This window comes from Conger conger, chromosome 9 (genome assembly GCF_963514075.1).
Source record: "Conger conger chromosome 9, fConCon1.1, whole genome shotgun sequence".
NCBI lineage: Eukaryota > Metazoa > Chordata > Actinopteri > Anguilliformes > Congridae > Conger > Conger conger.
Window position 1 is genome coordinate 12,084,376 of NC_083768.1, and position 20,966 is coordinate 12,105,341.

The window sequence follows — 20,966 nt, forward strand, 5'->3', positions numbered from 1 at the left end:
TCTATCAGCATGGGAAAAGCCATAGAATTGTCAATTCAGTAGAAACAGATGGAAATGGACTGTCACAGGTTTGGCAATGGGTACAAAAAATATTATTAACTGATCACATTTGCTATTTTTGGCTTTGATCCTTAGATGGCTTTCAGCTTAATAGTAAGATCTAGTTATTGTTAACAAACAAACATCAACAAGAAATAAAAATAAGTAGTAAGTGTATGCAAAACCCAGAACATCCACAGAGAATCAGAAAAACCGAGAGAGGTACTTATGTGAAGAATAAGAAAAGGAGAAGAGTTATAGCAAAAGAATAAAAGGGAGAGAGTAAAGTGTAAACTGACAGAAAGCATGTATAGAAAGAGGATAAAGAAAATACAGAGAAAAGGAAAATAATATATGTATATTATTTGAATTGATGGAGGAACATGATTGGTGGTTACATGATTGGTTTGGTAAGAGATATGAATATTTTAACAGATATTTGAAAGTATGTATGGATTTAGATGTATGGATGGATACTGATGGATAACAGGAGGAAGTCCCAGATGGAAGTCCCTGATTGAAGAATGAAGAATTTATTGCCATAATTGTTATTTTGCTGGGTTATGGATAATATGCAATAGTTTTCAAAATTAAGGGAGTTTGTGTTCTGCAGTACTATACAATGATGTGCCTGTGGTGATGTGGTGTGTATTTTATGGACAAATAATGTGATCCAGAGTATCATTTGTAGTTTAAGGTCGAACTGATAGGCAGTAAGCAACAGAAGAAAGAATGAATGAGTTTAGCAAGGTATATGAGGCTGAAAGTAAAAGATAAGGCCACATTTTCTTGAAAATAATGTTTGATCAAGTTATTTTGTCAGCTTCTTAATATGTGGTTTAAAAGTTTAAAAGCAGAGTAAGGCCTAGATATTTGTACTGATGAGTAACTGCAAGGGCTTCATTTGCTATGGTGATGAGATCAGGATCAGAGAACTGCTGGTGTGGAGAGTGCAAGAATATGCATTTTGTTTTATTCACCTTTAAATTCAGATGATTATGTTTGAGCCAGGAGTGGAGGGTGTTCATGTCACTGTTTTGTAGTGATTTGTGTTGGGGTCTCATCAGATGTGTGTATAGATGTATTATCAGCATAAAGAAGGCAGTGTGAGTGTGGGTAAGCATCTGGGAGATGATTAATATATCAAAGAAAAAGCAAGGGCCCTAATATAGACCCTTGTGGGACTATGCAGAGGGATGCATTTGAGTGAGTTTTGTATATGTTTACAGACTGTGATCTATTTTGAAGGTATGATTAAATGAAAGTGGTAGCAGCAGATGATGTTAAAATGTTGTAGTTTTGACAGAAGGAGTGTGTGATTCACAGTGTCCAAAGCTTTCCTGAAGTCTATGAATATGGCTCTGGTCATTTGACCATTGTTAAGAGCTGTACAGATGTGTTCAGTGAAGATAAATGTGGCCGATAAAATGAAGTGTTTCGGTCAGGAATCCAAATTGGAAATTGTTTAGAAGATGTTTACTTTCAAGGCAGTAGTTGTGTTGTACGGTAACAATAAATCCAGCACATTTGAAAGAACGTGCAAAGCGCTGATGGGTCTGTAATTAGACACTAACTGTACATCACTGGATTTAAAAACTGGAGAAATTACACAAGTAGCACAGTTAGTTTATGAAAGTACAGATTATCAGCATTGAAATGAAGTGTCACACACTGCAATCTGAAAGTATTGAACGTATATGAAGTTGAATGTTGGTACATCTAACACTTTCCTGAGAAAACAGCTCTCAAACATTTGCAAAGATTCACGTCTCAGGCTGGCAAACCTAAAGGGCGTGAAGAGTCGCTGGTTAACCCGACCCCTAACCACTCCCCCACTAGAGCATCTGTCACTGGCTGTAAGCATTAATAATCAACAAGGGGTATTGATCCAGGACCCATATCCTACATTCACTTTAGTGAAAGCACAATTTTGTATGGACCTTGAACAAAATTACCACAATCTAAACACTGGACATCCGAGAGACGGACACACTTGAAAGAGACATTTGAGACACAAAGCAGAGTGACCAGTCCAACACTGAGAGGAAGATGTGTCGCTCACTGCTCTTCCTGCTGCTCATCGCTGGAGCTCTGCTGATCTCTACTGAGGGTCAGCAGGATTATCACACGCTCACTGGAATACACAAGGACGCTGTTAACAAGGCAATTCAACACTGCAATGAAAAATCCTCAAAGCATGTGAATTTCCTTGGCTTCCTTCCTGATTCAGAGGTATGGATTTCTGGTCTTAATCTCTCTGTTAAAGTAAGCTTTGTGGTGCTGATCTCTGTTAAAGTAAGTGCCTTGTTAATCTGAAGGCGATTAAGATTTTATATTGAACGCTTAGAGTGTAAATATTTTGTGTTTTCCTTTTAAAGTCCTGCTATTTATCATACTTTATTTACAGTATATGTCAAGGGCAATCTGATCCTAACTGGTAATAAACAGATCAAATCCATTTTGAAAAGTTGTTTTGCTCACTGTTAAAAACATTCATATACAGCCACATTATTTCCATTTTCAGATTGCACTTTCAACCAATCATCTGTCCAAAATATATTTAAATTGCATAATTTGAGCAGAGATTTGGAAATGGTTAGGTTCTTGACAGTGAGCTGTAAAAATGTAAAAATGATTTTCTGGGCTCCATACTGTAACTTTGAAAGAATTATGAACAGTGAATAGAAAAACCCCCCCAGAAAAACATGTATCGGCTCTGTCATGGCTTTGTGCAAGTTGAACTCTAACATTGCTTTTGACTGTCATGGATTCAGAGAAACGCAAACATTTTGTAGACCATTTGCAAATCAGTAACCTTCCTGGCACTGAAAAGGGAAGGTCATCGTTCACAGATTTTTTTCAACTGCAAACTAAATGTAATTTTGTGTTCTCGTTTTGTCAACCTTGTTATGTATGTATTTTACTATGGCCTAGAAATCTGATCCATTTTACATTGAGCTTCACTTGAAAGTCACCACCTGCACAAAAACAGAAAAGACCACACATCGAGATGACTGCCCATTTATGAACCGAAGGGTAAGTTGTACTGGACGGGGGTCAAAACAACAGAAGCCACAGAGCAAGAATTTAAGGGTTCAAATGTTTGCAATCAAAGAATAATAGGGTCCAAGAGTGAGTGCCAGGAATGAGGGCCACTGTGCTACAGGAATAACCCCACAACAGCGTTGCTATAAAAAAATTAGCACTTTACACGTACCAAGTGTGGTACTGGAGCCACAGGGCATTGTAGTACACCTGTCAGTGCCAAGGTATACCTCTGACCCTTCGGTACATATATGGAACCAAATACAGAAGGATTTACATAACTGTGATATGGAATGTTTGTGTGCCGAAGGCATAAGTGACACCCTCAATTCACCCAACCCTGTTCCTGGAGATCTACCCTCCTATATGTTTTCACTCCAAGCCTAACAAAACACACCTCATTCAACAGCTAGAGATCTTATTGAGCTGCCAATTAGTAGAATCAGGTATGCCAAAATTGGGTTAAACTCAAAATCTGCAGGACAGTAGAACTCCAGGAACAGTGTTGGGCAGTCCTGGCCTAGCAGATGAAAAGGCTTTACCTGTCATTTTATCTAAACAGGCCACTAACTTTGGAAAAAACCGTACACAGATTATGTGCTCTGTAGATTTTAAGTGCTAAGTATCTGGAACAGCAAATTACACAGATGTAGGGGTCATTCACATAATAAAGGCTGACTTAACATTTATAACTTCTTTCATTTACATGGTCACATTACTCTGAGGTTATGTGTACAAAACAAAGTGTTTACTTAAATTGATGGGGCAATTGTATGTCCTGGTGATTTTTCAAAGGGATGCATGGATTTCTTTAACAGTAGTATGTAATGAAGTGCAGACTGCAAAAAGCTAAATCACTGGGCTTGTACAATTTGTGACTTAAAGGTACAATAAGTCATTTTGGACTTCTAACGGTCAATAGAATAGCAGCAACAAACACGCTCAAACCACAACATTGTTTATCCCGCCCCCTTCTCTGTAAATGCGCTGAAGTTGAAACGCCATTGGCTGTGGCAATTAGAAGCAATTTCCAACCAATGAGTTTGAATTATTTTACAGTTATACAATGTTTTGGTACAGAGCATCGGGCCATCAACAGTAGTGACAATGATAGGAAGAGATTCACAATGGGTTTGTAACAATGTTTTAACACAAAAATCTTACCTATTGTACCTTTAAACTGAAATAAATAAAGTCCAAATGCAAAAGGCTGTTCAATTTGGTTAGTAAAGAAGTTGCAGCTCCAGCTGCAGCTCATTGGCCACTTGCAGTATAATTGTCGAGTTTTGATGAATGCGTCAGTTCAATAATCTACATTACATTACATTAATGGCATTTGGCAGACGCTCTTATCCAGAGCGACGTACAACAAAGTGTAAAGTGCATACCCATAACCAGGGATAAGTGCACTGAAAGACCCAAGAGGGACGTACAATTTCAACTGCTACCTCCACAACAAAGATAAGGACTATTTGATCAATTTATTAAAAACAATATTTTTAAATCATAGAACCGCAACACGCAAATGTATGAACAATGTATGAACCGTTTACCTAGCCAAACAATGCTTACCTAGCCAAATAAAACATCGTAATACACAAGTAAATATCACAGGTAAAGACAACAATTAAGTTGTACAGGGAGGTAGGGAGGGACAGGGAAATGTGTAGCTTGAAGAGGTGCGAATACACCTTTTAATTCATTCAGACTTTCTACTGCACTACCCCTTCAACTAATTGGTTGTTTATCCTTTTTCCTAAAGCCAATAATCAACTGTGCTATTTGCAATAAAGGGACTGGGTCTGGCCTCGACATTCATTGCGCTACGCAACTGCAACTAAATCAGGTACACCAGCTCTCCTGGCACACTACTCACAGTGGTTTTGCAGACTATCACCAACAGAAATATCCAAAACTGTGTTCCTTGTGAATGTTTATTCTTCAGGTACAGAACAGGCTTTGTTGTTCTTTAACAGATCTATTTTTTCCTCATTTCAGTCCATGGAAGAGCGGAAGAAAGTGTGCCCAATTGACGTCTTAGATGTAATCAGTGTAAACACACTGAAAAAACAGGAAAAACCACCTGCTGAGTGTCTTGGGTGCTTCTGAATGTCCCGGCGGGTTTGGGCTGTCCGATCCCCAAATTCAGTGCAATGAAGGCTCTGTGACAGTTTCATGTCCGAAATACTGTGCTGTATTCTATTCCCTCCTTTGGCAGAATGTACTCAAATTGCTTTATTTGTATAGCACCTTTCATACAGAATGCTGCTGAAAGTGCTTAGCAGGACTAATGAAACCAAGGAAGACAGAGAATAACACAATGATAATAGTCGATTATACAAATTAAAATAATAAAACTAAATAAAGAGGGAATCAAATAAAATCTTTTCAAAAGACCTGCTTGCATGCAGTGATTACACATCTATTCCATGTAGAAACTTTGACTGTTGGAACTTGGAACTTGGACTGTTGAAGGTTTGACTGTTGGAACTTCAAATATGTACAGATTACAGTGTTTACCACAGGAAGTTAATCTTCGGATTTGGGGGGGCAAGCAAACACATTTTTGTTTTTCCGAAGGAGGGAAACAAATTTTTACTTGCTCAAGTCATTCATGAATTTTTGATACTCTGTGCAATATGTGATGCCCACTAAAATGTGATCACATTAGTGATGTTATTTTTGCGAGTTTATCATTTTATTTTCCAGGTAAAATCTGTCTATTTGTTTCACGATAATGATTTTACCTAAATTGCCTGTAATAGGAATTGCACGACACCAGATGGCCCTGTGACATGGTTGAGTCTCGGTATTGGACTTGGCGAGGGCTCTCCATAACTTTGAGAGACTTCGTGAAAACAGGTCACGTCTAACTGACTTCATTTTTGTGACTGTTTTCCAGGTTAGTAAAGTGTCACAAGCACCATGTATTGTGTAATTCAGTTTTATAAAATCAGTATAGAGTTTGATTTACGTTTGTCAGACTGGTGAATGTCCAGTTTGTCCTAGTTTGGTGTAAATTAGCTAATGTAGGCTAACTAAGATGTGAGAAGTTAGCTAACGTTAGCCAGTAATGTTATGAACGCTCCGAACGCTAGCTAACTATATAACTTATTTGAATTAATTTTACCGTTACTAAGCAAAGTTAACGTTAGCCCTACGTTCGTTTCCTGTGAAATTTGGAAAGTTAGCGAACATTGCTTGTTTTCCTGTTTGGGGCGAAGTTCGGTAATGTTAGCTACCAAGGGCATATGCTCATATTCGTTTGGATATCAATTCAGTTACTGATGTAAAGTCAGCCCAGATTGGCACTGCCGCTATTCTAGCTAACATTAACGTACTCTGTTCTCCAATTAACGTTATGTGCCGTTGTTGTAGAGACAACGGGATTCAGCACTCGGCGCTGTGATAGCTTTGTATCCTGTCCTGTAAATGGCTCCACGTATCCCTTTCCTTTCAATTTTATATTTTTGGCTGGCTCACTAGTTTCAAGTTTAATGAAACGGTTCAATTGTTTAAACTATAGAATAATATGCAAGTTAATTATTCATCACTGATGCATGTCCGAGGATACTGGGAAGTATGTAAAGTGCATTGAGGATGCTGATGCAGAATATAAACACATGTTTAGGAATGACCATTTATTTTGAGTGTCTATAAACAAGATATAAATGTCTAGTGAATAGAGATGGAAAGTGTATGGGGAAGATATTGTTTTTGATAGTGACCATTGTATTTTGAGTGTTCTATGAACAAGATATAAATGTCAAGAGACAGACAATGGTTATATCTGTACAGCAGTACAAGTAACTCTATTAAAGGGACAGTGCAGGCAGGGGTGATAATTTTAATACTTGTGATAATTGTAATAATTGTGATAATTGTAAATAAAGATAACTTTGAGAGACTTCGTGAAAACAGGTCACATCTAACTGACTCTTCATTTTTGTGACTGTTTTCCAGATATTTAAAAATATCACTGTCTATGCGTACCACGCCCGGTACGTGTAACAAATACAGAACATTTGAGACACAGCAGAGTGACCAGTCCAACACTGACAGGAATATGTGTCGCTCACTGCTCATCCTGCTGCTCATCGCTGGAGTTCTGCTGATCTCTACTGAGGGTCAGCAGGATTATCACACACTCACTGGTATATACAAGGATGCTGTTGACAAGGCAATTCAACACTGCAATGAAAAATCCTCAAAGCATGTTAATTTCCTTGGCTTCCTTCCTGATTCAGAGGTATGGATTTCTGGTCTTAATCTCTCTGTTAAAGTCAGCTTTGTGGTGCTGATCTCTGTTAAAGTAAGTGCCTTGTTAATCTGAAGGCGATTAAGATTTTATATTGAGTGTTTAGAGTGTAAATATTTTGTGTTTCCCTTTTAAAGTCCTGGTGTTTATCATACTTTATTGACAGTATATGTCAAGGGCAATCTGATCCTGACTGGTAATAAACAGATCAAATCAATTTTGAAAAGTTGTTTTGCTAACTGTTACACCACGTTAAAAACATTCATATACACCCACATTATTTCCATATTCAGATTGCACTTTCAACCAATCATCTGTCCAAAATATATTTAAATTGCACAATTTGAGCAGAGATTTGGAAATGGTTAGGTTCTTGAAAGTGAGCTGTAAAAATGTAAAAATGATTTTCTGGGCTCCATACTATAACTTTGAAAGAATTATGCATAGTGAACAGAAAACCCCCCAGAAAAACATGTATCAGATCTGTCATGGCTTTGTGCAAGTAGAATTCTAACATTGCTTTTGACTGTCATGGATTCAGAGAAACGCAAAAATTTTGTAGACCATTTTCAAATCAGTAACCTTCCTGGCACTGCAAAGGGAAGGTCATCGTTCACAAATTTTTTGCAACTGCAAACTAAATGTAATTTTGTGTTATCGTTTTGTCAACTTTGTTATATATGTATTTTACTATGGCCTAGAAATCTGGTCCATTTTACATTGAGCTTCACTTGAAAGTCACCACCTGCACAAAAACAGAAAAGACCACACATCGAGATGACTGCCCATTTATGGACCGAAGGGTAAGTTGTACTGGACGGGGGTTAAAACAACAGAAGCCATGCAGCAAGAATTTAAGGATTCAAATGTTAGCAATCAAAGAATAATAGGGTCCAAGAGTGAGTGCCAGGAATGAGGACCACTGTGCTACAGGAATAACAATAAACAATAAAACAATATATGATAATTTAAAAAAGAGAGAAAATAAAAGGGCTAAAAGCAATTAAAAACAATAAACAGTAAAACAACAGAAGCCAGGGACCGAACGAGGACAAAGTAGTAAAGAAGGATGGCTACGTAACACAACAGCGTTGCTATAAAAAAACACTTTACAGGTACCAAGTGTGGTACTGAAGCCACAGGGCATTGTAGTACACCTGGCAGTGCCAAGGTATACCTCTGACCCTTCGGTACAGAGATGGAACCAAATACAGAAGGATTTACATAACTGTGATATGGAATGTTTGTGTGCCGACGGCTTAAGTGACACCCTTAATTCACCCAACCCTGTTCCTGGAGATCTACCCTCCTGTATGTTTTCACTCCAACCCTAACAAAACACACCTCATTGAACAGCTAGAGATCTTATTGAGCTGCCAATTAGTAGAATCAGGTATGCCAAAATTGGGTTAAACTCAAAATCTGCAGGACAGTAGAACTTCAGGAACAGTGTTGGGCAGTACCTGCTATTTCATCTAAACAGGCCACTAACTTTGGAAAAACCTTACACAGATTATGTTCTCTGTATATTTTAAGTGCTGAGTATCCGGAACAGCAAATGACACTGATGTAGGGGTCATTCACATAATAAAGGCTGACTTAACATTTATAACTTCTTTCATTCATACGGTCACATTACTCTGAGGTTATGTGTACAAAACAAAGTGTTTACTTAAATTGATGGGGCAATTTTATGTCCTGGTGATGCATGGATTTCTTGAACAGTAGTATGTAATCAAGTGCAGACTGCATGATGCTAAATCACTGGGCTTGTACAATTTGTGACTGAAAGGTACAATAGGTCATTTTGGACTTCTAACGGTCAATAGAATAGCAGCAACAAACACGCTCAAACCACAACACTGTTCATCCCTCGCCCTTCTCTGTAAATGCGCTGAAGTTGAAACGGCATTGGCTGTGGCAATTAGAAGCAATTTCCAACCAATGAGTTTGAATTATTGTACAGTTATACAATGTTTTGGTACAGAGTGTTGGGCCGTCAACAGTAGTGACAATGATAGGAAGAGATTCACAATGGGCTTGTAACAATGTTTTAACACAAAAATCCTACCTATTGTACCTTTAAACTGAAATAAATAAAGTCGAAATGCAAAAGGCTGTGCAATTTGGTTAGTAAAGAAGTTGCAGCTCCAGCTGCAGCTCATTGGCCACTTGCAGTATAATTGTCGAGTTTTGATGAATGCGTCAGTTCAATAATCTACATTACATTACATTAATGGCATTTGGCAGACGCTCTTATCCAGAGCGACGTACAACAAAGTGCATACCCATCCCCAAGGATAAGTGCACTGAAAGACCCTAGAGGGGAGTGCAATTTCAACTGCTACCTGCACAACAAAGATAAGGACCAGGTCTATTTGATCAATTCATTAATTTTTTTATTTTTAAATCATAGTACCGCAACACGCAAATGTATGAACAATGTATGAACCGCTTACCTACCCAAACAATGCTTACCTAGCCAAATAAAACATCGTAATACACAAGTAAATATCACAGGTAAAGACAACAATTAAGCTTTACAGGGAGGTAGGGAGGGACAGGGAAATGTGTAGCTTGAAGAGGTGCGAATACACCTTTTAATTCATTCAGACTTTCTACTGCACGACCTCTTCAACTAATTGGTTGTTTATCCTTTTTCGTAAAGCCTAAAATCAACTGTGCTGTTTGCAATAAAGGGATTGAGTCCGGCCTCGACATTCACTGCGCTGCGCAACTGCAAGTAAATCAGGTACACCAGCTCTCCTGGCACACTACTCTCAGTGGTTTTGCAGACGATCACCAACAGAAATATCCAAAACTGTGTTCCTTGTGAATGTTTATTCTTCAGGTACAGAACAGGCTTTGTTGTTCTTTAACAGATCTATTTTTTCCTCATTTCAGTTCATGGAAGAGCGGAGGAAAGTGTGCCCAATTCACGTCTTAGGGGCAGGCAGTGTAAACTCACTGAAGAAACTGGAAAAACCACCTGCTGAGTGTCTTGGGTGCTTCTGAATGTCCCGGCGGGTTTGGGCTGTCCGATCCCCAAATTCAGTGCAATGAAGGCTCTGTGACAGTTTCATGTCTGAAATACTGTGCTGTATTCTATTCCCTCCTTTGGCAGAATGTACTCAAATTGCTTTATTTGTTTAGCACCTTTCATACAGAATGCTGCTGAAAGTGCTTAGCGAGACTAATGAGACCAAGGAAGACAGAGAATAACACAATGATAATAGTCGATTTATACAAATTAAAATAATAAAACTAAATTAAGAGGGAATCAAATAAAATCTTTTCAAAAGAACTGCTTGCATGCAGTGATAACACATCTATTCCATGTAGAAACTTTGACTGTTGGAACTTGGAACTTGGACTGTTGAAGGTTTGACTGTTGGAACTTCAAATATGTACAGATTACAGTGTTTACCACAGGAAGTTAATCTTCGGATTTGGGGGGGCAAGCAAACACATTTTTGTTTTTCTGAAGGAGGGAAGCAAATTTTTACTTGCTCAAGTCATTCATGAATTTTTGATACTCTGTGCAATATGTGATGCCCACTAAAATGTGATCACATTAGTGATGTTATTTTTGCGAGGTTATAATTTTATTTTCCAGGTAAAATCTGTCTTTGTTTCACGATAATGATTTTACCTAAATTGCCTGTAATAGCAATTGCACGACACCAGATGACATGGTTGAGTCTAGGTATTGGACTTGGCGAGGGCTCGCCATAACTTTGAGAGACTTCGTGAATAAAGTTCACGTCTAACTGACTCTTCATTTTTGTGACTGTTTTCCAGGTTAGTAAAGTGTCACAAGCACCATGTATTGTGTAATTCAGTTTTATAAAATCAGTATAGAGTTTGATTTACGTTTGTCAGATTGGTGAATGTCCAGTTTGTCTAGTTTGGTGTAAATTAGCTAATGTAGGCTAACTAAGATGCGAGAAGTTAGCTAACGTTAGCCAGTAATGTTATGAATGCTCTGAACGCTAGCTAACTATATAACTTATTTGAATAAATTTTACCGTTACTAAGCAAAGTTAACGTTAGCCCTACGTTAGTTTCCTGTGAAATTTGGAAAGTTAGCGAACATTGCTTGTTTTCTTGTTTGACGCGAAATTAGGTAATGTTAGCTACCAAGGGCATATGCTCATATTCGTTTGGATATCAATTCAGTTACTGATGTAAAGTTAGCCCAGATTGCCACGGCCGCTTTTCTAGCTAACATTAACGTACTCTGTTCTCCAATTAACGCTGTGTGCCGTTGTAGAGACAACGGGATTCAGCACTCGGTGCTGATAGCTTTGTATCCTGTCCTGTAAATGGCTCCACGTATCCCATTCCTTTTAATTTTATATTTTTGGCTGGCTCAATAGTTTCAAGTTTAATGAAACGGTTCAATTGTTTAAACTATAGAATAATATGCAAGTTAATTATTCATAACTGTGATGCATGTCCGAGGATACTGGGAAGTATGTAAAGTGCATTGAGGATGCTGATGCAGAATATAAACACATGTTTAGGAATGACCATTTATTTTGAGTGACTATAAACAAGATATAAATGTCTAGTGAATAGAGATATGGAAAGTGTATGGGGAAGATATTGTTTTTGATAGTGACCATTGTATTTTGAGTGTTCTATGAACAAGATATAAATGTCTAGAGACAGAGACGATGGTTATATCTGTACAGCAGTACAAGTGACTCTATTAAAGGGACAGTGCAGGCAGGGGTGATAATTGTAATACTTGTGATAATTGTAATAATTGTAATAATTGTGATAATTGTGATAATTGTAAATAAAGATAACTTTGAGAGACTTCGTGAAAACAGGTCACATCTAACTGACTTCATTTTTGTGACTGTTTTCCAGATATTTAAAAATATCACTGTCTATGCGTACCAAGCCCGGTACGTGTAACAAATACAGAACATAAACATGCACACAACATAAATAAATAGAAAATTGATGACCGCTGTCCACGCATAACTGATTTCAGACAGAACAACTGCATGATTGCTGGAACTCGTGGGCGAGTCCAATGCATCACACCTGTAATTAGTACAGGGGACCTGTACGAATGGCCTTATATTTCAGATGGGCCATGTTTAACCTTCTGCTTGTGCGTCCTGCATATTCTGCAAAACATCCCTAAGAATAACACAATCACTTAACATTTGCCCCTGCCCGGTGGAGATTGTTTCTGATGTCACAGACTGATTAAGAGCTGTACAGATGTGTTCAATGAAGAGAAATGTGGCAGATAAAATGAAGTGTTTCTGTGAGGAATCCAAATTGGAAATTGTTTAGAAGATGTTTACTTTCAAAGTAGTAGTTTTGTTGTATGGTAACAATAAATCCAGCACCTTTGAAAGAACATGCAAAATGCTGATGGGTCTGTAATTAGACACTAACTGGACATCACTGGATTTAAAAACTGGAGAAATTTCACAAGTAGCACAGTTAGTTCATGAAAGTACAGATTCTCAGCATTCAAATGATGTGTCATACACTGCAATCTGAAAGTATATGAAGTTGAATGTTGGTACATATAACACTTTCCTGAGAAAACAGCTCTCAAACATTTGCAAAGATTCACGTATCGGGCTGGCGAACCTAAAGGGCGTGAAGAGTCTCTGGTTAACCCGACCCCTAACCACTCCCCCAATAGAGTATCTGTCACTGGCTTTAAGCATCAATAATCAACAAGGACCCATGTCCTACATTCCTTTTAGTGAAAACACAATTTTGTATGGACCTTGAACAGAATTGCCACAATCTAAACACTAGACATCTGAGAGACGGACGCACTTGAAAGAGACATTTGAGACACAAAGCAGAGTGACCAGTCCAACACTGAGAGGAAGATGTGTCGCTCACTGCTCATCCTGCTGCTCATCGCTGGAGCTCTGCTGATCTCTACTGAGGGTCAGCAGGATTATCACAAGCTCACTGGTATATACAAGGCTGCTGTTGACAAGGCAATTCAACACTGCAATGAAAAATCCTCAAAGCATGTTAATTTCCTTGGCTTCCTTCCTGATTCAGAGGTATGGATTTCTGGTCTTAATCTCTGTTAAAGTCAGTTTTGTGGTGCTGATCTCTGTTAAAGTAAGTGCCTTGTTAATCTGAAGGCGATTAAGATTTTATATTGAGTGTTTAGAGTGTAAATATTTGTGTTTCCCTTTTAAAGTCCTGGTGTTTATCATACTTTATTTACAGTATATGTCAAGGGCAATCTGATCCTGACTGGTAATAAACAGATCAAATCAATTTTGAAAAGTTGTTTTGCTAAAAACATTCATATACAGCTACATTATTTCCATTTTCAGATTGCACTTTCAACTAATCATCTGTCCAAAATATATTTAAATTGCATAATAAGTTCTTGACAGTGAGCTGTAAAAATGTAAAAATGATTTTCTGGGCTCCATACTGTAACTTTGAAAGAATTATGCATAGTGAACAGAAACCCCCCCCCCAGAAATACATGCTCTTTCATGGCTTTGTGCAAGTAGAATTCTAACATTGCTTTTGACTTTCATGGATTCAGAAAAAATCTGGTCCATTTTACATTGAGCTTCACTTGAAAGTCACCACCTGCCCAAAAACAGAAAAGACCACACATCGAGATGACTGCCCATTTATGAACCGAAGGGTAAGTTGTACTGGACGGGGGTCAAAACAACAGAAGCCATGCAGAAAGAATTTACGGATTCAAAGGTTAGCAATCAAAGAATAATAGGGTCCAAGAGTGAGAGCCAGGAATGAGGACCACTGTGCTACAGGAATAACCCCACAACAACGTTGCTATAAAAGATTAGCACTTTACAGGTACCAAGTGTGGTACTGGAGCCACAGGGCATTGTAGTACACCTGGCAGTGCCAAGGTATACCTCTGACCCTTCGGTACATATATGGAACCAAATACAGAAGGATTTACATAACTGTGATAAGGAATGTTTGTGTGCCGAAGGCTTAAGTGACACCCTTAATTCACCCAAACCTGTTCCTGGAGATCTACCCTCCTGTATGTTTTCACTCCAACCCTAACAAAACACACCTCATTCAACAGCTAGAGATCTTATTGAGCTGCCAATTAGTAGAATCAGGTATGCCAAAATTGGGTTAAACTCAAAATCTGCAGGACAGTAGAACAGTGTTGGGCAGTACCTGCTATTTCATCTAAACAGGCCACTAACTTTGGAAAAACCTTACACAGATTATGTTCTCTGTAGATTTTAAGTGCTAAGTATCCGGAACAGCAAATGACAGTGATGTAGGGGTCATTCACATAATAAAGGCTGACTTAACATTCATAACTTCTTTCATTTATACGGTCACATTACTCTGAGGTTATGTGTACAAAACAAAGTGTTTACTTAAATTGATGGGGCAATTTTATGTCCTGATGATGCATGGAATTCTTGAACAGTAGTATGTAATCAAGTGCAGACTGCATAATGCTAAATCACTGGGCTTGTACAATTTGTGACTTAAAGGTACAATAGGTCATTTTGGACTTCTAACGGTCAATAGAATAGCAACAACAAACATGCTCAAACCACAACACTGTTTATCCCTCGCCCTTCTCTGTAAATGCGCTGAAGTTGAAACGCCATTGGCTGTGGCAATTAGAAGCAATTTCCAACCAATGAGCTTGAATTATTGTACAGTTATACAATGTTTTGGTACAGAGTGTCGGGCCGTCAACAGTAGTGACAATGATAGGAAGAGATTCACAATGGGCTTGTAACAATGTTTTTACCTATTGTACCTTTAAACTGAAATAAAGTCGAAATGCAAAAGGCTGTGCAATTTGGTTAGTAGAGAAGTTGCAGCTCCAGCTGCAGCTCATTGGCCGCTTGCAGTATAATTGCCTAGTTTTGATGAATGCGTCAGATCAATAATCTACATTACATTACATTAATGGCATTTGGCAGACGCTCTTATCCAGAGCAACGTACAACAAAGTGCAAAGTGCATACCCATCCCCAAGGATAAGTGCACTGAAAGACCCTAGAGGGAAGTGCAATTTCAACTGCTACCTGCACAACAAAGATAAGGACCAGGGCCTATTTGATCAATTAATTATATTTTTTATTTTTAAATCATAGTACCGCAACACGCAAATGTATGAACAATGTATGAACCGTTTACCTATCCAAACAATGCTTACCTAGCCAAATAAAACATCGTAATACACAAGTAAATATCGCAGGTAAAGACAACAATTAAGCTTTACAGGGAGGTAGGGAGGGACGGGGAAATGCGTAGCTTGAAGAGGTGCGAATACACCTTTTAATTCATTCAGACTTTCTACTGCACGACCTCTTCAACTAATTGGTTGTTTATCCCTTTTCCTAAAGCCAAAAATCAACTGTGCTGTTTGCAATAAAGGGATTGAGTCCGGCCTCGACATTCACTGCGTTACGCAACTGCAAGTAAATCAGGTACACCAGCTCTCCTGGCACACTACTCTCAGTGGTTTTGCAGACGATCACCAACAGAAATATCCCAAACTGGGTTCCTTGTGAATGTTTATTCTTCAGGTACATAACAGGCTTTGTTGTTCTTTAACAGATCTATTTTTTCCTCATTTCAGTTCATGGAAGAGCGGAGGAAAGTGTGCCCAATTTACGTCTTAGGGGGAGGCAGTGTAAACTCACTGAAGAAACTGGAAAAACCACCTGCTGAGTGTCTTGGGTGCTTCTGAATGTCCCGGCGAGTTTGGGCTGTCCGATCCCCAAATTCAGTGCAATGAAGGCTCTGTGACAGTTTCATGTCCGAAATACTGTGCTGTATTCTATTCCCTCCTTTGGCAGAATGTAGATTTTTACAGGTAAAATCTGTCTATTTGTTTCACGATAATGATTTTACCTCAATTGCCTGTAATAGGAATTGCACGACACCAGATGACATGGTTGAGTCTCGGTATTGGACTTGGCGAGGGCTCGCCATAACTTTGAGAGACTTCGTGAAAACAGGTCATGTCTAACTGACTCTTCATTTTTGTGACTGTTTTCCAGGTTAGTAAAGTGTCACAAGCACCATGTATTGTGTAATTCAGTTTTATAAAATCAGTATAGAGTTTGATTTACGTTTGTCAGATTGGTGAATGTCCAGTTTGTCTAGTTTGGTGTAAATTAGCTAATGTAGGCTAACTAAGATGCGAGAAGTTAGCTAACGTTAGCCAGTAATGTTATGAATGCTCCGAACGCTAGCTAACTATATAACTTATTTGAATAAATTTTACCGTTACTAAGCAAAGTTAACGTTAGCCCTACGTTAGTTTCCTGTGAAATTTGGAAAGTTAGCGAACATTGCTTGTTTTCGGTAATGTTAGCTACCAAGGGCCTATGCTCATATTCGTTTGGATATCAATTCAGTTACTGATGTAAAGTTAGCCCAGATTAGTACTGCCGCTTTTCTAGCTAACATTAACGTACTCTGTTCTCCAATTAACGCTAGTATGTGCCGTTGTAGAGACAACGGGATTCAGCACTCGGTGCTGATAGCTTTGTATCCTGTCCTGTAAATGGCTCTACGTATCCCATTCCTTTTAATTTTATATTTTTGGCTGGCTCAATAGTTTCAAGTTTAATGAAACGGTTCAATTGTTTAAACTATAGAATAATATGCAAGTTAATTCATAACTGTGATGCATGTCCGAGGATACTGGGAAGTATGTAAAGTGCATTGAGGATGCTGATGCAGAATATAAACGCATGTTTAGGAATGACCATTTATTTTGAGTGTCTATAAACAAGATATAAATGTCTAGTGAATAGAGATATGGAAAGTGTATGGGGAAGATATTGTTTTTGATAGTGACCATTGTATTTTGAGTGTTCTATGAACAAGATATAAATGTCTAGAGACAGAGACAATGGTTATATCTGTACAGCAGTACAAGTGACTCTATTAAAGGGACAGTGCAGGCAGGGGTGATAATTGTAATACTTGTGATAATTGTAATAATTGTAATAATTGTGATAATTGTAAATAAAGATAACTTTGAGAGACTTCGTGAAAACAGGTCACATCTAACTGACTTCATTTTTGTGACTGTTTTCCAGATATTTAAAAATATCACTGTCTATGCGTACCACGCCCGGTACGTGTAACAAATACAGAACATAAACATGCACACAAAATAAGTAAACAGAAAATTGATGACCGCTGTCCACGCATAACTGATTTCCGACAGAACAACTGCATGATTGCTGGAACTCGTGGGCGAGTCCAATGCATCATGCCTGTAATTAGTACAGGGGACCTGTATGAATGGCCCTATATTTCAGATGGGCCATGTTTAACCCTCTGCTTGTACGTCCTGCATATTCTGCAAAACATCCCTAAGAATAACACAATCACTTAACATTTGCCCCTGCCCAGTGGAGATTGTTTGTGTTGTCACAGACTGATGTTTTGGGGGTTTTCTTCACAGCTCCCACAATGTTTCTGTCATCAACTGCTGTTGTTTTCCTTGGTCGACCTGTTCGATGTCTGTTGCTCAATATGCCGGCGGTTTCATTTTTTCAGGACAGTCCAAGTTGTTGTACGAGCTATCCCCAATGCTTGTGCAATGGCTCTAATCAATTTTCCCCTCTTTTCTAAGATAAAAAAACAGCTCTCTGGTCTTCATGTTGGTTTATCTTTTCTAACACAAATCGTTGTAGGCAAAACCCAAGACTAAAATCAAGAGTAGATATTTAGAATTGTTTGTTGTTTAACCAAGCAATCTAACAGGACACATCTGGGAAACAAGAAACACCTGCCAGTCACATGTTCCAATACTTTTGCTTACCTAAAATATGGTTTAAATTGTTGAACAAATCAAGATAAAAATACCAGGAAATAAAAGCTGAAATTCAAATCGGTCATCTCATGTATACATTTTGACCTCAAACTCAGTTGTCTTCAGTGTGTAGGAAAAACAAAGGAACTGACCTTGCTGTTCCAATACTTTTGGAACGAATACGAATTTGCTTAATTGAACTGCAGTGTTTGATATAAGATCATCAATGAGCGATAAGAACGCAATACCGCCATCTAGTGGTGGGGATGGGCCCCACCGACCCCTAATGTGGAGACGTCACTGGTTCAGCATCTTTAAGAGAAAAGCTGCCATAACAACAAACTAAGGTAAACGGTATGTATTATCCACAGTACGCTTAAACTGACACTTCCTCCTTCCTCGTTAGGTTCTGAGAGCACTGTTTTCTGTTTTGATTTCACCGCTACCGGTACTTTAACGAATCATCTTTTTATCTAAACAAACTTCAACCAATACATTTCAAATTTGACAGGCGACTTACAGGAAGCTTGAAATCGTAATCACGATCATAATTCGATTCCAAAAATAGCTTGAACGCACAATTGACTAAAAAATAAGAACATAAATGATCATTCATAGCCTTGACCAAGCTGCTCACGGAAGCTGCTTGTACATTTACAGGATCCTGGTATTCTTTGTTTCTGCAAAAACTCGTTTTTCAGCATCGACTGCAACCCATGGTCTACTAAACACGCAGAAGAATTTAAAACAACTTGGAATCCAAGCAGAAAACACACACTGGAACCACTCTCTGTTATCACCTGCCGTTTGGAGAATGATGTGGTGATTTCATGTGAACAGCAGAGGGCGCCAACACTTTTTCAGAGCAGTAACATTGCAATCTATGACACCGAATGTGTACGGCTCTTCGTCTCACTTCATCGCCACTGAACTATCATATACAGTGAGCTCTAAAAATAGATAAAAGTTTTAAGGCTGCATATTATAAACAACACAGAGAATAATCTATATGTTATGTTCAAACATATGGGAAAATTATATACTTTTATTTCAATAGATTTACTCTCAAAACATGGAAATGTTTTTTTTACATACAGTTATCTTTTTCATCTTCAAAAAACCGTAGCTGTCAAAATTATTGGCACCCCTACAAATTATTGTAAATAAAATCAAACGAAGTGAAATTGGTAATACAATTGCCTTCATTTTGTTAATCATCGTCTAAAGCAGGGGTCACCAACACGGTGCCTGCAGGCACCAGGTCGCCCCCAAGGACCACATGAGTCGCCCGCAGGCCTGTTCTAAAAATAGCACAACTCACTAGTGAGCTGCATCTAAAATTTTATGTTATTCTGTTGCTATTTTTTTTTTTAATCACGCTTGCATTTATCTAGATTTAAAAATATGTTTATTATACATGAAGTTTAGATCAGTTAAGGTGATCTACTCTAGTTCAAAGGTCAGTATTGTGCGCGTGACAAAACAAACTGGTAGCCCTTAGTATGACTCAGTACCCATGAAGTAGCTCTCAGTTTCAAAAAGGTTGGTGACCCCTGGTCTAAAGGAACTATATTATGTCATTCCATTACTGTTTCACTGTAAGTATAAAAATGACAACGACATGAGAGAGGTTTACTACCCATCATCAGCAGGAAAAAAGTGCTGTCGAAGTCAGCTAATGGGTACGAAAGAATACATGAATGGTTAAATATACCACTTCGCACTGTAGGCGGCAATAATATAAAATGTAAAACGTATGGAATGGTTGCAAACTTGCCAGGGAGAGGACTCATTGTCAATGTACGTTGTCCAAAAGGATGGTGAGGCAGACAGTGAGGAAGGCCACGAAGCACCCAAGGAATGGCAGAGATTGGTTGCATCTTGGGTTCACCATGTCTAAAAAAGAACCGCAAAATGCCACCTCCATACCGGCAAACTCTTTGGAACGGAGGCACGAAGACAGCCCTTACTCAGCACAATAAACAATGCCAAGTTTGCCAAACCTCTTTGGAATTAAGACTGGAAAAGAGTACTATGGTCCGATTAAGACAACGGATGGATGGATGGCACAGTGAAGTTTACATTACATTATTGGCATTTGGCAGACGCTCTTATCCAGAGCGACGTACAACAAAGTGCATACCCATAACCAGGGATAAGTTCGCTGAAAGACCCTAGAGGTAAGTACAATTTCAACTGCTACCTGTACAACAAAGATAAGGACAAGGGCCATTTTTTTTTTTTTTTTTTTTTTTTGAACAAACAAACAAACAGAGCAAAAGTCACCAAAGTTAACTATCCAAACACTGCTTACCTAGCCAACTAAAATACTGATACACAAGTCACAGAGACAACAATTAAGGTTCATAGGGAGGTAGGGAGGGATGGGGAGAGGTGCTGTTTGAAGAGGTGTGTCTTCAGCTTGCGCTTGAAGGTGGGGAGGGATTCTATAGTTCTGACCTCAACGGGGAGTTCGTTCCACCACCGTGGAGCCAGAACAGACAGTAGTCGTGAGCGTGAGGTGGAGGTTCTGAGAGGGGGAGGTGCCAAGCGGCCTGTGGAGGCTGAACGAAGAGGTCTGGCAGGGGTGTAGGGTCTGATGATTTTTTGCAGATAAGCTGGGGAAGACCCTTTAACTGCTTGGAAGGCTAGCACCAATGTTTTGAATTTGATGCGAGCCATGACAGGCAGCCAGTGGAGGGAAGTAAGCAGGGGGGTGACGTGTGAGTATTTGGGAAGGTTGAAGACCAGACGAGCTGCTGCATTCTGGATGAGTTGGAGGGGTCTGATGGCAGACGCTGGGAGGCCAGCCAAGAG

General features: G+C 38.8%; 1 protein-coding gene and 1 long non-coding RNA gene across 3 annotated transcripts; both read left to right on the forward strand.

The window, feature by feature from the left end:
* The first annotated feature begins 1,946 nt into the window (after positions 1 to 1,946).
* Positions 1,947 to 12,191, forward strand: LOC133136301 (uncharacterized). Of its 2 annotated transcripts, XR_009709506.1 has the most exons (8): positions 1,947 to 2,271; positions 2,974 to 3,075; positions 4,847 to 4,930; positions 5,083 to 5,986; positions 7,048 to 7,333; positions 8,044 to 8,145; positions 10,011 to 10,094; positions 10,247 to 12,191. It is a non-coding gene; the product is annotated as an uncharacterized LOC133136301 (long non-coding RNA). The 2 variants fall into 2 exon arrangements; XR_009709504.1 differs by having other exon boundaries at positions 5,083 to 7,333.
* Positions 12,192 to 13,215: 1,024 nt separating this feature from the next.
* Positions 13,216 to 16,105, forward strand: si:dkeyp-73d8.6 (uncharacterized protein LOC100170809 homolog). Its single transcript, XM_061255879.1, has 4 exons — positions 13,216 to 13,398; positions 13,902 to 14,006; positions 15,718 to 15,801; positions 15,954 to 16,105. The coding sequence occupies exons 1-4, from the start codon at positions 13,216 to 13,218 to the stop codon at positions 16,062 to 16,064; spliced, it is 483 nt and encodes a 160-aa protein (XP_061111863.1). The 3' UTR covers positions 16,065 to 16,105.
* Positions 16,106 to 20,966: the final 4,861 nt, after the last annotated feature.

What these genes read in the sequence shown, in the direction of transcription:
- si:dkeyp-73d8.6 (XM_061255879.1), top strand. Translation starts at nt 13,216, where the DNA reads ATGTGTCGCTCACTGCTCATCCTGCTGCTCATCGCTGGAGCTCTGCTG. An exon ending in GCTTCCTTCCTGATTCAGAG is followed by an intron (nt 13,399 to 13,901) that starts GTATGGATTTCT and finishes TCATGGATTCAG; the next exon opens with AAAAAATCTGGTCCATTTTA. An exon ending in GCCCATTTATGAACCGAAGG is followed by an intron (nt 14,007 to 15,717) that starts GTAAGTTGTACT and finishes CTTTTCCTAAAG; the next exon opens with CCAAAAATCAACTGTGCTGT.